The following is a 21,466-nucleotide window of genomic DNA, read 5'->3' as shown; positions in this document are numbered from 1 at the left end:
ATTTTAAGTCAGAGCATGCACCGTCGACAACGACCTTGATGCTCCGATCTGCCAAAAAACTGGTAATCCAATTGCATAATTTTCCGGGAAGCCCATAGGAAGGAAGCTTCGAAAGAAGCGCTTTGTGCCACACGCGATCGAAGGCCTTCGCTATGTCCAGACTGGCTGCTAATGCCTCCCCTTTGCTCTCAACTGCTTCCGCCCATCTATGAGTAAGGTAAACTAGAAGATCACCGGCTGAGCGACCCTGACGGAAACCGTACTGGCGGTCGCTAATCAGCTGGTACTCCTCTAGGTACCGCAGGAGCTGGCAGTTTATAATGGACTCCATTACCTTGGAGAACAAGGAGGTGATGGCTATAGGCCTATAATTGGACGGGTCTGAGCGGTTGCCCTTTTTAGGGATCGGATGCACCAAAGCAGTCTTCCAGGAGTTCGGGACGACGCCGAATGCATAGGATTGCCGGAAAAGACGCGTTAAGACCGGCGCCAACTCGGGAGCACAAGTCCGTAGCACGATTGGAGGGATGCCATCGGGTCCACTCGACTTATGAATATCCAAGGAAAGAAGTGCTTTACGAACTGCACTTTGCCGGAATTTAACCTCCGGCATCGTGGTATCACACCGCGGGATTGTTGGTGGTGACTTTCCTCGGTCATCCAGAGTCGAGTTCGCTGCGAAGAGAGAGCCTAAAAGATCAGCCTTCTCCTTCGCTGTATGGGCCAATGACTCACCGTCCTTGTGCAGAGATGGTAAGGAAGGCTGACAGAAATTCCCTAAGACAGCCTTGGCGAGAGACCAGAACGCACGTGTTCCTGAAGGGAGGCGCACCAGTCTCTCGCCAATTCTGCCAATGTACTCCGTCTTCGCCTTAGCAATCACGTTTTTGAAGGACCTAGAGGCAGAGTTATATTCCTTTCTGATTGCGCTGGTATTTACATCACGAGACGCTGATGCGTTAGCCCAGTCTTGGTAGCGTTCCCATTTTCTGCGTGAAGCCGTTTTGCAGAAACGACCAAACCAGGGCTGGGACTTGCCACCGATGGGGACCGCAGAATACGGAATGAATAGTTCCATACCCTGAAGTACCACATCGGCAACAGAGTCAGCAACAACACTCGGATCATCCGGCGAGAAACAAACCTGCCCCCATGGGTAGGATGCAAAGAAGGACCGCATCCCATCCCAATCTGCTGACCTGTAGTGCCACACTCGGCGGCAGCCCACGAAACGAGGTCGTGAGTAACGCGCAACCGGCACTGTACTTCGGACGAGACAGTGGTCCGACGAGCCCAGAGGGGGTTCGACGATAACCTGGTAGCCATCCGGATGGGAAGTCAGCAGAAGGTCCAACAGGGAAGGTGTATGATCCTCCACGTCTGGTATTCGCGTTGGCGAGGGGACTAGTTGTGTCAAATCATATGCTAAAGCGAAGTCGAGAACAGATCTACCCGCATGATCGGTAGTGTGCGATCCAAGCCATTCGGCATGGTGGGCATTAAAATCGCCAAGAATAACGATCTCTGCGGATGGGATCTGCTGCAGTACGGAATCTGTAGCCATTTGGACGTGCTCAACCAGTCGGTCGGTTTCGGCATTACCGCTATGGGACCTATAAAGGCAAGCGTAGATTCGCGGATGGTCGTCACAATCTACACGCAGCCAGATAATTGATAGGTCCTGTCCTTCAAGGCTGCCGAGGCGTCGAGAGCAGATATCATCTCTGACGTAAACGCACACCCCAGCTCGTGGTACAAAGGAATGTTCCAATTTATACCCGGGGTAGGAAAGAAAAGTCGTATCGGCAGGAGAAGATATCTGAGTCTCGGTAAGAAAGAGCAAGGCCGGCTTCGCCGTCTCAAGGTGAAAGTGGACGGCGTTCAAGTTCGAGTTGAGTCCCCTTATGTTGCAGAAGTCCACAGTGAGGGTGGTAGGGGTTGCCTTATGATGCCTGCTCCGCTTGCCCCGAACAGTGGCGAGCGCAAAATTGCCCCCCCCAGAATTCGGAGGGCAGCCTGGGCATCCCTGCTCAGGTGGTGTATGTCCTGAGCATGGATGCCCAGAGAGGGATTCTCCACCGCAGTCGCTGATGGTACCCTCCTGGGGTAATGTAACCAAATTCTGCACAACCATCATGTTTAAGGGGGGGGGGGGATCGGGCCTCCGGGACTCTCACATACCAGACGAAACGCGGTAACATAGCTACCACTTCACGCCGATTTTAAGTGAGAGAGTGGTACTTCCCCGGGCGTGCCGGCCCATTCGGCTGCAACCCGAAGGTATGCAGTGTGGCACTACCACTTACATATTGAATTGATTTAATATATCTTCTGTTTATAAATCAGATGTCCAAGTAATTGTCCATTTCATATAGATCAATTACCCTAATTATAGCACGTCATTTAAATGAGTATTTTCGAAGATAGATCAGATTTAAAATGCAGAGAAATAGCGGTTTGTATTGTCTAATGACAAAAATCTATGAACTTGGTATACGTATAATGACATTCTGTAGTATATTTAGTATCAGTATTGCACCCGTATCGCTAGTATGTGTATAAAAATACAAAGTCAAAAAAAGAAACCCAATGGCTTTACATGTTTTTCGAGACACGAGGGTATAAGACAGCGAATGCCTTAGTTGTCCTGCTATTTTTAAATTTTCTTGACGGAAAATCCCGATAACTTTTACTGCCTTGACTCCGGAATATAAATCAACGACCTCAGTAGTTGCACCCACCTTGCAAAAAAAGGAGTAATTATCAATAGATGAGCTTTCCACTTTAAACCTAACCTACCAACCTAAGTTCAATTTCGAAGAATGTTCGTGTGTTTTATATTTTTTTAACTATATTTATTACGCTCAGCGATGATAAAACACTGTGTGAAACTTGCCCGTATCGAATAAAATTGACACATTTGCTTATTCGAAAAAGTCCGACCTTCTCTTTTAGAGCAGAGATCGGCCGGAATTACAGGTTAGTCCTTAAGTTAAACTAATAATTTAAAAGTATTGAAAAACGAGGTTTTCACTTACCATGACGTTATTACTTCAGGTCTTAAAGACAGAATAAGATGGATTACAGTATTCTCCAGCAGAATTTCTCTTAAGTTACGAAAAGAATCTTCGATTAACAGGCTCACGTTGAAGACCATTTACCGAGAACTGGGTGGCTGCATTAATCGATGCGCAGCACCCTTAAATACCAACTTAATTAGATAAATAGCGGCTTCTATAAAACTGCTTTATAAAGTTGTTTGAACAAACAGAGCCGCGTGTCCGAGTAATCATTTCTCCCCCCACGTGTTGAAGCACTCTTTAATCAAACCCTGATTTATTGTAACACGTTGAATGATTGTAATGATAGCTGTGGGGTGTCGAGTTCGAAGGAAAAGTATTCATATACCGTAGTCATAAGAGCTAATATTGCATAGCGGTAATATTTAAATCGGCAAACTATATAAGAACTATTTTGTGCAAGGGAATTACAACCTTAACGCTTTATTGAAAGCTACATTTTAAATAAATGAGGGAATTTAGAGATGAAAATTGTTTCAAAGTAATTTCAACCGAAATGCAATGCATTAAGATTCATTTTGTTCTTAAAAATACGTTTTGAGCGGACAATTTCAAAGGACGCTACGATCATTTTAAAACAATTTATATATTATTTTGTTAAGCTTGATTCGTAGTTTTGCATTGCGTAACTCGGATGTCACCTAATTTGAACTCTAACTTACTTGTATTATTACCGTTATGTATATTTTATTTAAATTACGTAGATTTAAATGTTATCCTCAACTATATAAGTCGCTTATTGTAGAACATGTGTAGTGTATTTGAACCAAAGATAGCGGTTTCAAACCCGTAAAGGGGGTAAAGGCACCTCTGAGTTTGTATGTTCTTGCTTAATTATTTGTTTGTAATTGATTTCGTGATAAACTTTATACATATGTATGTCGCTTGAAATTCTGTCATACATTTTGTATCCCGCCAAAGAGCAGAGTGGTGGAATTAGCTCAAAAACCTCTTTGAGAGGAGAGGGATTCTTTGGCCAATAGTGGGTAATTTGCTCATTAATGAATTAATAGCCACGCTCACTCGTAAACAAATTGAAGTATCTTAAAACAAAACACCTAAAAATATGAATGAAAAATACATTTTAGTATTTGGTTCACTTAAAAAAACTAACAGTAGCAAAATATATAAGTTTTTACGTCTGAGTCTATGTACTGCTGATACATTGTTTGTACGTCCTCCGCAACAAAAATATCGGTGAGAACTACTAAAAATACGATACTCTGAAGTTTTGGACACAGATTCTTCTGAGATTCTGATGTACGCTACGCTCTCGCCTCTGTGATTTCATTGTCGAACTCCTATTCGTCCACAATTTGAGCACCTACCCCTACATTAGAAAAATTAACTTGATCATATAAATATCTAATAGTATTCCCACCATTAATTGCTTCTACTGAACACTACCACCAACTAAGCTGTGAGTCATTACGTGAGTCAGTCAGTTCGTCTGTTTGTAAAACATGATGTGTAATTGATCAGTAGACATTGCACGCCATCTGGCGGCTCAAGTCGCCGAAAGGACAGAAAATATAAAATAAAGTTTCACTATTAATATTCTACACATATTCAATAGAAAGTTCTCGACTTTCTCAGGAAGCACTCTAAACGCTTCCTTCCACACTTCCTAACTCAGAACGTCACTTGTCGAACAAATATACACCCTATATTAATATAATACAACTTAAAATCCATTGGTATTACCTGATCACGTCTATCCGCTTGGCGAATTTGAGGAAGATTTAAATGAAAAGCAGCTCTAATGCAGTGGTTTGAAAATTGAATTTCCAGTGAAATGTAACGTTGTTAAGTAAAAATGACATTTACAGTAAAAGGATAAGGCTTAAAATGAAAAGTACTAGTTTTATTGTTAGCAATTTGTCTCTTCTTTTTGACATGTCCCGCAATATCTCCAAGTTTTGTTTTGTAAGAAATACGATTATACGAGGCAGTGTTAACGATTTTTTGTTATGTTTTTACTGAAAACATATAGATATGACGATTTTTAGAACTGGTCCCTTTCAAATACAATTTCGGAACATCGAAAATAGATACCCCAGTCGGGAATTTTGTTAACTTAATCATGAATGTCCTTTCTTGGTTTCTTATTGTTATTGTTTGTTGATTTTGGATAGAAGTTTATTATCTCTCCAGCATAACTTGGTATTATTATTGTGTAACATTTATTAATAGAAAAAAAGATAAGAGCAATTTTCTGCGGGACAAGTCGTACAGTCAGGGTTGACGCGTTTTTATCGACAAATGTATCTGAAATAAAGCTGAAAAGTTGCTGTAGCCTGAGATTGATTAGTATTGTTTTGGGGGTCGATCCAATGCCTAAGATTTGATAAATCGATTTTCTTTACTCATGAAATCGATTCTTTGTTTAATCGATGTTCAGATTTTAGGTTCAGCTCGGCTTTATGATGAAATTATCGTTTTATAGAACGAGATGACACGTTAGAGCAAACGTCAACCTTAGCAGATACCACGATGGATAAGCAAGGCAAATTTCTTAAGTGGCTAATTTTTGTTTATAATTATTTAGGAATTAAATCTCTCTTTCTCATTTGAAGACAACATCGTGAAGAAACCTGCATGTGTTGGATTGTTTTCTGCTATCTGACTATACACATAACAGTGACTGAGATCTGAAACATTCGAAGCTGAACGGTACTATTCGGACACGTCAACATTTTTATTTTCATTCTCATTCGTTTTTATATTTTATTTAAATGTATTTTTTCTCTGCATATTTTCAAGTTCTATTAGTACTTACAATTGAAACTGTTATTTATATTTTCTGTATGGCATAGGTGCCTGTTTGTGCTGAATGACTACTGAGTTTTCATATATTTCTTACTATATAACACACGGACACATATTCTACAGGGGAGCAAACGCTAAACTCATCTAAGACTCAGAAGTCGATCGCGAAATGGAATACCGCAGTATAAATGTGACGTCGTTACAGTTTATTGCATGTTCGGCTCTCAGATACAGTACAACGTATTGACGATGTAACACGTTGACAGATGCAGCGTCCATGGAGATGAGCGCGCGCGGTGCATCGCTCCGTCTCGCTCGCACTCTCCCCGTCCCCCTCCCGCGCGCACGATGACGCGCCGCGCTCTTCTAACCACGCTCTATTGCACCATTCTTATTGGTAAGTTTGAGTATTTTATAATTCAACGATAAAATATCTTTAAAACTAAGCTATGCGTAATAATCTGTTTAAATTTTGTTTATTTGAAGCCGTTGACCTTGAAATTCATTTTAATTAATATTTTGATACTAATTATATTAACGATTATTTTGTTGATTCCAATGGCAGAAGGTGTAAATATTAACAAGATTTAGTCTGCAGAACTATTACAAACCGAGTAGAATATGTTTATTTGTCCTCACCACTTGCCACTGGAACAGACTTTAGATTGAATCGGTAATATATTGATATTGTCCATAGAATCCGTGGCAGAATCAAATAAATGAGAAATTTAAGCTCGCAATTCGTATTTCAACGGTATTGCACGAAGACTGCTGTCGTTGAGTGTCTTTTCATTTAAAAATAAATGGCTTGTACAATATTTTAAACCAAAAACTTTTTTTTTTAAGTCGAGTTATTGTCGAGATATTGTGTGTGTGAGATGTGTTTTCCGCAACTGAATAATTTCTGCACATAATTCTCGCATTGAGATTGTATTGACGTGCACACATTCTTACTGAGCAATGGTGTTGCTGTGCCTGTCTGAAGTGACAGGCGAGTGGACCGTAAACCAGAGTAATCTTCGGTACGAGATAACAGCAATTCCGATTTCGGGATTACAGCGGAGATAAAAACATTGGGAAGCTCATCCTTCTCGTAATCAAAATCATACTCAAAATGTACTTTGTTCAAGGAGTATATAAGCACTTATGAGTGGTCATTTTACAAAACTGTATTAAGTAAAGCTACCGGTTCAGATTGTAGATTCTTCCGAGAAAACTGGCAAGAAACTCAGTAGTTAGTCTTTTCCAAGATTTAAAATGCAAAGCTGTGTTAGTTAAATACAATTACATATTATTCATTCAACACAAGATGAATAATATGCTATTTTATATCAACGTATTTTTTTACAAGTCATTTTAATTTCTAAGCGCAAAAGGAAGAATTTAAAAATTTTGTGGCGTTGTAAAACAGTCGTTATTAGCAGTACTAGGGTCGGCGTGGGGAATACCAACTCTGTAGTCCGCAGTATTTTGTGTTGCTGTGTTTCCGAGTGAGTGGTGAGTCAGAGTAATTACAGGCATAAGCGACATATTTATTGTCTTAGATCTCGTGCTGCAGTGCAATGGACAAATTTAACATAATATTTGATCGGCTTCATTACTAAAATAAATATACCTATATATTAAAGTTTCGCTAGAATTTTAGCAATTACTACAGATGCAGCAGACATTGATCTACTCCTTCAAAGTAAACTTTTTTGTTGTTATTTTTTTATTTGGGACTAAAGTGCGCCCGAAGAATACTAGTTTTGTATTACAACGTTCTCATTGAATTAAAAAAAAATGAATTGAACCAAACCAACAAAATATTCTTTTAAACTATTGATATAATTTATTTCTTGCATTTACTTACCCGCCCTGACTGGTGACGATTGTTACTCAGAATATTTAGGGCAGTGGTAGTGGTGACGTGGTATATTACACGTAGACATCGATCTGTTGATATATATCTTATTTTATTATTATATTATTTTGCAATGGTGTATAAAAGCGGTTACAGGTAAGGGTGATAAAAAACCCAGAAACCTTTAGGCACTAGTGGTTGTTATTAAACATTGTCTATTATTTAATGTAAATGAAAATTGAAAAGTTCGATTTACGACCTCACATTTATTAATAGTTATTCAAATTCCAAAACATATATCTATAAAGTATACCTAGGAATAAAATTCATCGGTGTAACTATTCTGTAGAAACAAACTATAGACCCACCCCAGAACAAAATAATAAATTGTCAGAGAGTCACATTGAGTATATTATTATGTCTAATATAATGAATATAAATATCGTATCACCAGAGGTAGGTTTTCAACATTTCACAGGTGGCTAAGTGATTTCTTCCAGAATATCTTTGTTGATCTAGGAAGTGTAGGCAGGAAAACTCATAAAACGGTTGACAAGTGTCGATGTCATTTCTAATTCATTGTTCTACTCGTAAGTTATCTGTTCTAGAAACTTCTTCCACCCTCCTGTAGCGGAGCCGGCGCCCGGCAGTAATCTGTCAATGCGACGTCCGATTCAATCAACTGACATCCATTTAAAGGTGTTACTCTTGCATAAGAACAGCGATTTTGGTAGCGTTTTTCGGATAAGAGATTCAAGAATAGAAACCGAAGAACTTTTATTATATAGAACGAATTATTATTATCAACGATCTAAGACTATTTATTTCTATCAAAAGTATAAACTATACCCTCATGTGAAAAGGAAAGAAAACAATTGTAGACGTTTAAAAAAATTTGTCCAATATAAATGGTAGTTCCATAATTCAGGTATGTAATGATTTCTCTATCGCCTTGCTAAGTAAACAGAAATATTTCCGACTCCTATACATATAATTTGATTTATTGCTTGTGCTATGTGATGAGCGTAAACACAAAACATTTTATCTTTCTCGAGGAGTTAGTCGCGATCGCTTATATAATGTGACCTATTTTTCGATCGCTTTGCTTGTCATGAGGAAAATGGAAACGTGCTCAGTGGCGCAAGTAATAACTCTTAAACATCGCAGATATACTGAAATATTAATATTTGCAAATTTATAGATCTATTTGCAGCTGGGCACAAATATTCTGCGTCGAAAATAAACTTTTATTAATATTCATTTATTTTGGAATAATATCGCCAACACTTCATACTATAAACATACACATATATGTTAATTGAGAACGTAAACTCACCGCGTAGAATTGCATTTAACCAAGCACTCCCGCGTTATCTTTGAAATTAAAAATGAAAGTCTTTTGAATGGTAAAGCGATGCAGCCCGTTCAAGAAAATCAGTAATTACAGCATTAATTAATTTAGACTCTTTTATCAGACATAATTATGTGCATTGCTATTCTGTGAATAAAACTCACTACGTATCTCACTCGTAAAAAGCTGGTAGTCAAATTCCCTTGAAGTATCTCAAGGTATTTTCATATTGAAATCGGTATATCATTTTTTTGTATAGACAATAGCGCAGTATAATTTTTTGACATATCGTAATTTCGTCTCTGACAAAGTTTATCCAGAAAACAAAAGCTGTACTGTGAGCTGTATTAAAAAAAAATGGATTCAATTTATAAGAAAAGATAATGGAAATTTTCAAAAGGAAAGAGAATTTCTATTTAAGATAGCATGTACAAGGAGCGCATATCTATCTGGGCGCTGTAAAGCTCGAGTGGGTGAGTAGTACTTGTTCAAGGCGCTGTAAAACGTTCGTATAGAATTACCATACGGGATTCACTGCCTCGAGCGTTCTGTTGGCCTGGTACATTTACTTTAAGTATGTATATCATTAAGGTATTTTAATATGCCCTTTTTCTTTCTTGTCTTATTTGCGTTTCCTCGTTGTTAAAAATATTTGTTCATATAAAGGAAGTTGATTTTTTTCGTAATAAAGAATGTTTTATTTTTAGAAAATCGGTATTTATTGTTTATTTATCATTAAAGATTTTTAAAAGCGATATAAATTTTTTTAACGAATTTTCTTGAAATATCCGACTTTCTACTCTAGATACTTTAAATATTTCGGTGAAAATACCTTAGAGGTATAAAAGGTTTTGGAATAAATGATGATCACAGTACGCTGGCGACGTCGCGGGCTCTGCTTGTGTTGCAGATTTATTCTTATTAGCCGGTATCGAGCTCAACTAACTACTGTATGTATTAACAGATTAGGGCATTTAATTCAAATAGAATTTTAGGGGAAAACAAAACATATGGGAATTGTAACATCGCTCGAATAAATGGAGTCGAGATTAGCCCAAATAGAACAATGGATATAATTTCTGTCTGAAAGGGTATAAAGGCAAATCCTCGCACGCAATATTCGTTTTATTGGTGAAGGAATTAGGATTACTTTAGCGTGAGTTAATATTTAAACGGTTCTTGTTTTGTGATTAATATGAGTAATTTATGTTTAGGAAAACATATACATAAGTTGTTTTACATTAAACCTAGTACATAATGATGCTCGTAATGAACTCTCGAGAATCACTTTGTTGTCTTTATATTTCAGCGACTATTATTCGATTAAAATTATAGCCAACATATTTGACGTGCATTACAAACCTCTTTAAAAGATATGTGGGTACCCGGCCCTGATTGGATATAAAAAAATATTTTATAGTATTAGTGTTCCTTTGTCTCGTGTTTTTATAGCTTTGGTGGTGGGGCTTTGTGCAAGCCGTCTGGGTACGTGCCACCCACTCATCATAAATCTACCGCCATGCCAAGCAGCAAAGCAGCAATACTTAGTATTGTTGCGATCCGGTTGGAAGGGAGAGATGGAAGGAATGGTTAAAATTTCACAAGGCGTTATCGTATGTGAGCAGTTACTACCAGTTACCACTTCCTGTCAGATGGCCCATTTGACTGTCCGCCTACGGATACTAAGTCACATGAATGACCGACGAAACGCTTATAATTATGATTTTGATTTATGCAAATTAATATCCTTATAAATCAATCATTGATCTTTATAATCATACTGTATACAAGTACTATCGGTAACATAACGTAATCGTAACATTTTTAAGAATTGCCGGAGGTACCAATAATCACCTTATTTGAGAAGTTTCAGGTTCACGTTGTAAAAAATTCCAAAAATCTAATATAAATCAAACGAATAATTGTTTATAAAAAAAACAAAGCACTAACTGTGTTGCACAAAGAAATTGGGTATATTTTATATTGTCCTTCTATTCTACGTCGAAGTTACTATGATATGTCAGAAAATAGAGAAAAAGAAAAACATCCGTACAGACAATCGTCGTCAATACACAGAACAACAATAAACACCATTCACTAATAAAAAAAAACAACTATATACTTAAAATTTCCGGTAATATTTATTTTATATGTAGTTTACAAAATTATATTTTTGTATGACTATAAACACTTTATATATGTATTAGTTTGGTCAATTAATTTAAGTACACTTGAGTTATATATATATTAATTTAAGTACATCTGAACCGTTTCCACTTCTCATTTTTCTTTCCTTTATGAGCACTTAAGATGACAAAAAAAAGCAATATTGCGTAATGTATGAAACAATCAATGTGAGCCGGAACTCAGACACGTTACTTAAAACCTTTCATTTGTTTCATCAAAGAAGCAATTATAAATATCTCAGATATAAAATCAATCACTCCGTTTGAAGTAACCCGACGTTCCAGAACGATCGGTACTCTACGAGACTCCGCGCGACTCACAAAATACCAAGTGAACTCACTTGATAATACGACACATAAAACGAAATGGTTCATTTTTCCTATATCTTTTCCTCCCCTCCATACTTTCATCGGTATAATAATATAATCAAGATGTTAGATGCAACTTTATTAGGTTTAATTTGTATATACTTATTTATATCCGCTAAAACATTCCACGAAGCCGGCAGTTGAGCACAATTTGCATCTAAAAAACAACTGGGAATCCCGCAATCTCCAAAACTGCCTTACAAAGACACATTCCCTATTTTATTATCGGAAATCGTATATTCCTATCCCCTCTACAAATAAATTGGGACTGTATCCCCGGGGATTTGATTTCAAATTCGCTTGTCTCCAACAATATCGTCTAATCCGTACAATCAACAGAATTCCATGGCCCCTATCTCGCCGACCATAGAATAAATGCGGCAGAAGCGCTATTGTTGAATATCTCTAAAAGCTGTTTTCATCTCTAATCTTATAAAACGCTTGTTCGCTGAAATATTTCGCTCCCTGAGGGGTGAGATGGGGAATGCAATGCGTTGGTTTTCGTTTTAATCGTTAACTAGTTGGCTTAATTAAGGAACTAGTTTTAACTGGTTTGATTAAAATTCTCTAGTTCCCCGTTAATACGGGTCTGTCACCAGCTATTGGATCCATAAAGTTGTGGAAAATACGACAAGCCCTCCAGCCTCTCAATACACTACTTACTAGTTCATTCATAAAGACACAGAGTCTGAAATTGATTTTATCATTTAAAATCGTTCTTAATACAATTCATCATTATGAACTTTTTTTTGAAGAGAAATAAGGTCATAAAAAACTAATTAACATATTAAAAGGCCTTTTCGCGTCTGTTTATATTGAGTATCGCAATCGGGGAGTATTCAAGGAAGAGAAGATTCTCCAAAGACATCTTATAAACGAGTTCAAGCCATCTCAAACTGCATTAGTCCATTGACACACCTTCAAGCTGTGCAGTTTCACTATATGTTGTTAGTATTCTTATTTAGAAAATAGTTGATAATTTTAATTCCTAATCCGAAAATATTTGGTAAGGATTGCACTTATATCTTATATTTAAGGATACTGATAGATAAGAATTAACTCCAGCAATATCTAATTACACTTCGGTGATATGCGGTGCTCGTATTTATTATAATAATGTTTTTTTACTAATGGAACTGAAAACCGATACACATTGGTCAGTAAAGTTAACTGGAGGTTAAACGGAGATTATTTTATTACGTTGCTCGGAACACACACTTTAAAATGTAATCGAATCGATTGCGCTAACGAATTGCCGTATAAGCCGCCGATAAAGTTGCCGCAAAAACCGAGCTTACGTCCCCTTTTGTTTACGCTATTTAGTAATTATTTACCGTACATGAAATACTCGTGTTATTTAGTTCTGTTGGCATATTTCAAATCACAATATACTTTGTTCGATTTGGCTTTGACCCTTTTGAAAAGTTATTTTATAAGATTAATTCAAATGTAAATGTTATACTTTATATCTGATGATATAAGTTCTGAGATTTTTCCCGATGGTAGGGCTTTGTGCAAGAACGTCTGTGTAGGTACCACCCACTCATCAAATATTCTACCGCCAAACAGTTATACTCAGTAATGTCTATCGGTGGTGACCACTTACCATCAGGTGACCTTTGCTCGTCCGCCTACCTATACTATAAAAAAGTAAGAGAATTCATAATGTGTCTCTTTCTTTTCCCTGCCCACGTCTCAAACTACTTGGGGTCAGCGCAGCATGTATTATCTTTCCATTCTCCTCTATTGTTCGTCATCTGATCGTTCACATCCATCTCTCCCACATCCCTCACACATATATATCACTCTCATGCATGAGAGTTAAGAGCAAAATTATATATACAAATTTCGATATTCTAACCATAACGAGATTTCGATAACCAGCCTCCAAATCCTTTATTTGTAGAATATTTGAAATACTTTATAAATTATTTAGGTCTTAAATATTATATTTTGGTCGAATGCTTTAAATTTTAAAATACTTTAATTTAGATAGAATATATTTACAGTTCGTGGTTTAAGTAACTTTGAACTCTTTAAATCTAACGTCTATAAAACACTGTGAAATCGTAAACTCCGTACGCTGATTGTGAAACTCATTACATATTCAGCATTTTCGCCATAAATATTAGTGATCTGATCATCACAACAGTTTCCAACCATTCCTAACAAGTCGCTTCCATTTTTTCATCTATGATCAAACACGCTCCGTCGCAGCATTATTTGCAACGTGTCTGCAGAACACGCTCTGGGCGGTCACGGCGGCCATCTTGTACGCAATCCTACTAAATACTATTTGAAGTATTTTCTCGTCTTCGGAATAAATCAAGATATTGGTCTAAGAATTGTTGATTTTCAATATTTTTTTCATTCAAGAGATTCGCAAAGTGCTCAAGACCGTGATCAAGATCCTTTGTGTTTCGAGTACGAGAGTGGTGATTTAAGGATATCATGGATATTATACATTTTTGTAGTTACGTGTATGTTTGAGTATGAGTAAACTATTTTTCTGTAAAATCATTTTTTATGGGCACACCCCATTTTCTACACGATGTTGACTGGTAAAGAATTATCCTAGCATTAAGCTCGCTTTTTGTACACTAAATATTAAGATATGAACCCTAATATAAAAAAAATATATTTTGTTAGAGTAATAATTCTTTGTTATTATTTACAAAAGCCAAGAGAAAGTAAGTAACAACGTCTATAATGAATAATTACCGCTCCCTTTAATATTGATGAGAGCGGCTTCATTTTTTAATCTCAACCCATGAATATATTAGCGGAGCGACTTCATCTCGATTCCTTTAAAGATAACTTCCTCTGCGAGTTGAAATGAGATGAAATAGGTTATTTAGAAAGCTATGAACTAAAAACCTTGAAAAGTTCATAAAAAAATATATAATTGCCAAAAAGCATCTTTGCTACTCGTATTTGTTATAATATAGAAGAAATTTTAGTAGAAAAGTGTGAAGTCATAATATTTATTTTATTAATCGTCATTTTCTTTTCATTCGCATTGAGACAATGTTGTACTGAACTTATTCTATTATTACTCATTACTCGAGTGCTCTTATATATTGCAACAGACAGACAGATAAGTGTGTCAGTGTGAAAAATGAGTGCAGTAACGACTTAGTCTTTGATGGGAAATATATTGTTATGCAACGAAAAGCCAATATGTATGTGAAGGGCTTGTTATTGTAAGTGAGATTTGCTTGCTTTCTCAGGGGCGTAACACTGCTGAATTTCTTACTTGGAACTACCGATAATTTGTGGAAAAAAAAATACAATACATCGTTCCGATCCAGAATATAAACTCTTTGCTTCGTTGTCGGCAGCTTTGTAAACTAGCCAACGTAACATTTGATAGAATATAAAATGAATTATAATTAGATTTACTTCTTCAGTTTTTCATTTCAAACTTAAAGACTTTCTGAATTTAATTGCGTAGCGATTATAAGATCGATACGCTATAACATTGCTACGAGCACTACGAAAGTGTTAACCTTGATCTTCGTCACCGTTTAATCACTTGGCTGTTCTCAGTATAGAACTTTAATATTTCGAAAAGAAATGACTTTGCATTGATACATTTAATAAAATTAAATTCAAGCCTATGTATGAGCAAATAGATTGTATGACCTATAATTATGAACTTAAGAAATATAATCGTAATTGTAAATTTCTCAATTTCGTTAAAAATGTTCCAAGTTATTTAAACAAGTTTGTCAAACAGCTCGTTCGTTGCATATTAAAAACAGAATCTTAAAATCTAAAAATAAAATGAACACTACTTGTGATATTATAAGTTCGGAGACAGGCAGAATGAATTTTTATGCAGGGTGATTATCCCTTAATATAAAAGGGAATATTGTAGGTGAAGATTTAGATGCGGCCAGCCAATTCGAAGAATATTTCTCTAATATTCCTGTGAATACTACTAAAGGACTCAATGCGTCACCTAATGATGCCTTTGACTTACTTAAGTGTTACGTTCCCCAGAATGAGGTAGAATTTTCTTTTGAGAGTATAGCTCCGTACGATGTATTATAAATTTTTAAAACATTAAAAAAAAAAACAACAACAATCTATGGGATCTATCAGTTACAATTATTAAAAACATAATTGTCGACTTGGCTCCTTATTTAGCTGTCATCTTTAATAAATGTGTACAATATGATATTTTTCCAGATTTATAAAAAATATTTAAAGTAATCCCATTATTCAAGGCCGGTGAAAAAAGTGACCCAAACAATTATAGACCAATCTCTATTTTGCCAGTATTAAGTTAAATTTTGGAAAAAAATCATGCTTAATCAATTGAATTATTATTATTATACTTTAACTGCTTAAACTGCTGTAAATACAATAACTCGAATAAGCTATTGCATTTACAGCAGTTCGATTTAACTAAAGATCACTCGACTACTGATGCGGATGTAGCATTTATTGAGCACATTTATGATGCGTGGGAGAAGTCACAAAATGCTATTGGAGATTTTTGTGACTTATCAAAAGCTTTCGATTGCGTTAGATTGCGTTAAATTCATTTTCTCCTACCTTAATAAAAGTGTTTTGAAGGTTTTTTTTTGTCGTTGTAGTGGAATAGGCGTTTGTCTTCCATCTCACCCGATGGAAAGTGTAGATGAAGACGAAGGTGGTACATGCCCATCCAAAAGAAACCTGTTCTTTTCTTTTCTACTCTTAAAGGTTCCAGAGTTCAACTCATCAGGAAAAATAGACCCAGGCAGGTCGTTCTATATTTTGGCGACTCTCGAATTTTGGGTATGTCAACAACATATAGATGAAACTTTTGCCTGCGCCTAGTAGTCCGATAAAGGAATGGAGATGGCTCAACCAGTTTGAAAAGAGCCTTCGAGCACTCTCCGAAGTGTATCCTATAAAAAACCGATAAGCTGGCAACTCGATGACGATACTCAAGGGTGTGTAGTCTGCTATTTCAGAACTTTTCGTTGTTAATTAACCTACGGGCTCTTCAGTCAACTGAGTCCAAAGCTTCCAGATGATATTTGGCTGCACCGTCCAAGAGATGACTGCAGTACTCTCGAACGTAGCTAATAATACCAGGTTTTAAAAGATCGTTTATGTGCAACAGAAACAAGGTCGCAGAGAGAACAGATCCCTGAGGTACCCCAGCATTGATTGCCATTAGATCGGAAGAACAGCCATCCAAGACAGCTCGAATCAACCGTTCCCTCAGGAAGTCACATATCCAGTCGCAGAGCTCAGTAGGTATGCCGTATGCTGGAAGTTTACTAAGTAGTGCCTCGTGCCAGACCCGGTCAAAGGCCTTAGAGATGTCTAATGAAACGTTGTTGTTAACGGTGCAAAATCAAATGGGGCTCTGGCGCTAATGAGTGTACCACAGGGTTCAATTTTAGGACCACTCCTATTCTTAATATATGTAAATGATTTACCTTATTTTGTAAATAAGACTTGTTACATTGTACTGTTTGCAGATGATACATCCCTTTTTTTTTAAACTCGACAGAATAATAAACAACTTTGACGTTGTAAGCGTGCAATGATTTATCGCGGGTTCTTGGTTGGTTTGACATAAATACTAGGTACTAAATGCAAAAAAGACTAAATGTATTTTGTTTTCCCTGCCAAATATCAAGTCAAATTCTTCTGCGGTTATTTTGAATAATGAAACACTTGAGTTTGTTGAGTCGACGGTCATTTTTAGGGATAACCCTTGACTCCAAACTTCAGTGGGACACCCATTTGTATGCCCTAACTGAGAAACTAAGTTACTGACTATTTATGCAATAAAAAACAATTAGAAAACTCACGGACATACGTAAGTACAGTTAGACTAGATTATTTTAGTAAATTTTATAGTATTTTGTCATATGGAATGTTGTTATGGAGTATGGTTATGCAGTAGATATTACAATAGTATTTACTCTGCAGAAAACAGCTATATGAACTATTTATAATAATAGCCCAACGATATATACAATACGACGAATAGGTGTAGACGGCTGCTTCACAATATATTTATGATAATATAATGTTTATATAGAAGAATATACAAAAGTATTCCGTAAAAGCTGATACTACATACAATTAATACATACTATGAATACAATAAACTTGTAACCACTACACTTTTTGCATACGGTACGGAGAACGTTTTTGGGCTATGGTATACGCATATATTATAATAAGATACCGGGAAATGTAATTAATTTACCATTTACTAAATTTAAAAAGTTCATTATAACTAAATTCAATAATAAATATTATTATTAATTAAAATAATAATATTTAGAAAACCACGCCTGGATTTAGGCTCGGGTTCCATGACAGGACGCTAACTATTATTGTAAAAAAAACAGTTGACTTCCGTAAGCACCTACGCATCTTATTAACAGAGTGGATTGTTACCCAAAAACTTCAGCCCTGTTCATGACACCATACGGTACTGCTACTACTGCTCTTACTACTATAACTTTCTGCGGGTAGCAGAAGGGCCTTGTTCTGAGAGGTGATCATGTCCCACCATTCGCACTGGATCAGCGTAATATGGATTCAATACCTATTTCTAAGTGAGTTGGGTGCTTTTGCCCAGCAGTAGCTATGTAGGTTATAGCCTTTTTTTTAAATAATATTGATGATAAGTGAAAATCTAAAGTGGGCTGAAATATCAGTGAAATTTGTAGCTAAGTCGTATAAAATATCGAATACGTATCAATTATCCAGTACAATATTTATTTTAAGTTCGCTTAAAATGTTTCTTAAAAATAATGTTCAATTGTATAGTAATATAATACGTGTAAAGTTTAATTATACAAACGATAACTTGAGAGAATTCTCCAAGTGTTACTTGCCAGTAGTTGTAGATATGGAGCGTCTCAGCTTTTTATTAGAGTCTACATTCCGATGGGTTTAGTTTAGTTTAATCGTTCTTGACTAAAAACAATTTAATTGTAAATATAATGACTTTGTGTTATGTATTATGAGACTTATATTGTTTTACAAATATAATTTCAATTGTTAATTATTTGTTTGTGGGGTTTTGTGCAAGATAGTCTGAGTAGAAACCACCCACTCGTACGTACGTATGTATATGCCAATATTATCATCATTATTTTTTATGGAATTAAATCTAGACATATTTTAAAGGAAACATAATGGCTTTTGTGTACGAAATCACACCGAGACTAATTGCTGGATTTCTAGTGACCAGTTTAATTGGTAATGTTTGTTGTAAACTTACAAGAACTCTGATATAGTTAGCGGTAATTAGCATGTGTAGTATATTCCCACCACAAGGAGATATTAATCAAGACCTGCTGGTGTGTTGTGTTACTTGGAATACTTAAGTCGAAGGCTTGTTCGTCTTTATTCTTTCTTCGATTGAACAGACTATGGCGTGGTATAGCATGAAACCCGTGCTTTACTCGTGAGTTTTATAAAGTAATATCACATCTGTTGAAGAAAACCGTTTCAATTTATCATTGAGATCGGTAAAACAAAGAACTCCTTTGAACCCGACGTCGCACTTTGCGATGTAAATAGAACTGCCTCTAAAATTTTCCATCGCACAAAATTAAATGAGCAACCCAAAGAAATTTCCCATTATAAAATTATCGAGTGAGTTCGCCACTCGGTAGGTTTTCGTAACCGCAGTGCTTCGAGTGCATCGGATGTTAATTAATGCTCCGACAACAAAGGAAGCCAATGAGGGGCACCTATTACCATAATAATTTCTACTACAATCGACTTGCAATATGAATATCGGGTAAAGTAAACGAATAATTATTCGAATCGGTTCAACTGTTTAGAATAATCGATGTTATTGGGAGCCTGTTTGAATTTATTATTCGAACAACAATAACTGTCGGCGATCATATCAGTCCGCGTTTACTAGCGGTAATAACTGCACAGTATATAGCGAGTTCGCAGGCCGTCCGTCTGTTGTATGCATGATTTTACAAATAGCCACTATATGGATTAAATTAAAATTTTGATTTTAACGTGGGCATTCCACGTGGAAGAATTTAATTATGTTAATAACTGACGATGAATTGCGACGACAAAAAATATATTCATTGATTTTGTTTTATATATTGCACATTAAATTAAAATCACATAGAACATTAATTATTAGCCATCTCTATGTAGTTTCTACCGAAATTTAATAATCTTTATATACGACACACATCAACACTGTCTAGGGATATTGTGAATTTACTCAATTATTTTAAAATTTATTAAAGATAACATGCAACATGTTTATATTTTTATAAAGCCCATTTATCTGACTATACTCCCGAATAAAAAAAAAAGCCTTATTATTTTGCGTAAACAATTTTATACTTAAATAAAGAAAAAACGTAAAATAATGGTAAAACTAACAATTAATGTTTGACTCAAGAAAATGTGAAAAATATAGAACAGTTATTGTTTTTAACAGTTATATGAAAAATCAGTAGTCTGTAAAACCACTTAAGCATTTATAACGGTCCTGCAACGATTTTTCATACTTTGGATTAAGTTATCCAAGTTTTGCTGCGGTATATTGTCCCAGGTCCGACTAAGATGCAAAAAAGTTGCTCTTCCGTCGCAATATTTGCAGAGAAAATTCTCAAAGCCCTTCTTTGGAGCATGTCCCACGCGTGCTCTATGGGGTTTAGATCAGGTGATTGAGCGGGCCAGCCTAAGACCGATACGTCTTGTTCCTGCAACCATCTCGTCATCACTCTCGCTGTGTGCGGACGGGCGTTATCGTGCATGAGCGTGAATTCTTGACCCATTTGTAGTCTATGGGGGTAAATTATCAGCACTAGCACCTCGTTACGGTATTTTTCAGCCGCCATGGTGTTTCTGATCCAAACTAGGTCTGTTCTTCCCCCAAGACGAATCCCCGCCCAAACCATAATTGTTCCGCCGTGGTATGGACTGGACTTCCTGAAGATGTTGCTGACGGCTATCACGACCAGGGACTCGCCAAACACGTACTCTACGTGTATCAGGATGGAAACCGAACCGGGACTCATCGGTAAACAGCACTACAGACCACTGGTTGTCTTCCCAGAGCAAATGTACACGAGTCCACTCTAGTCGTCGCCCACGATTTCCTCGACGTAGTGCTGGAGTACGAAGCGGTCTGCGAGCATGAAGGTTAGCTTCATGCAGCCTTCTCCTTACAGTTTGGTCACTCACAAGCAACTGGTCCTCTGACTGGAGCCTCTGAACCAACTGCAATGCCGTAACATTTGGTTCTCTTTTCGCGGAAACTTGCAAATATAGGTCTTGACGTTGAGTGGTTATGCGCTTCCTACCTGGATGTCTTTCAGCCACTTCACCGATAGCACGGTAGCGTGACCATAACCTAAATATAACGTTTTGTCTTGTTCCAATCACCTCAGCAATACTCCGTTGAGTAGCCCCAGCTTGAAGCATGCCTACTGCCCTTAACATTTCTTCTCTCGTGAAATGGCGCCGCTGCATGATGCACACAATAGGTTTAACTCGAAATTAAACGATAACTTGTTATAAAACTTAAATTTGACACAAAAAAATATCTCAATATTATGGTAGGTAAACGAAACTTTCGGATTTCACTATCATTATGCCGCGTAAATATTTTGTTTTTATTTATTTTTTTCAAATTCAAATTTAGAATCGTCCAAAAAGGTTTACAAGGTAGTCCTTCATTAAAAGATTTTAAAACTGACCAGGATTTTTTGAGTTTAAGAATGTTATACAAAATATCCCTAGACGGTTTTGATGTGTATATATTGCATCGCTTATAAAGCTTGATATAAGTATTATAATGACAAGTTCATACTTGAGTGACTTGAGCGAACATGCACGACTATTTTGTGTCTAG

At 36.5% G+C, this 21,466-nt stretch overlaps 1 protein-coding gene across 3 annotated transcripts in view; it reads left to right on the top strand.

Annotated features, from left to right (window-relative positions):
• Positions 1–21,466, top strand: part of LOC125073962 — a 76,969-nt gene that overhangs the window by 12,104 nt on the left and 43,399 nt on the right. For 2 of the 3 annotated variants that reach the window (XM_047685095.1, XM_047685093.1), the window contains exon 2: positions 6,116–6,246. In XM_047685095.1, the coding sequence (XP_047541051.1) occupies positions 6,198–6,246 (49 nt within the window). In that variant the 5' untranslated portion in view covers positions 6,116–6,197. The remainder of the gene's footprint in view (positions 1–6,115; positions 6,247–21,466) is intronic. The other variant, XM_047685094.1, reaches the window with a different exon arrangement.

Source organism: Vanessa atalanta, chromosome 26, assembly GCF_905147765.1.
Source record: "Vanessa atalanta chromosome 26, ilVanAtal1.2, whole genome shotgun sequence".
In the NCBI taxonomy this organism is placed as follows: Eukaryota; Metazoa; Arthropoda; class Insecta; order Lepidoptera; family Nymphalidae; genus Vanessa; species Vanessa atalanta.
Note: the sequence above shows the minus strand (reverse complement) of the source record. Positions and strands in the feature narration are given on the sequence as shown.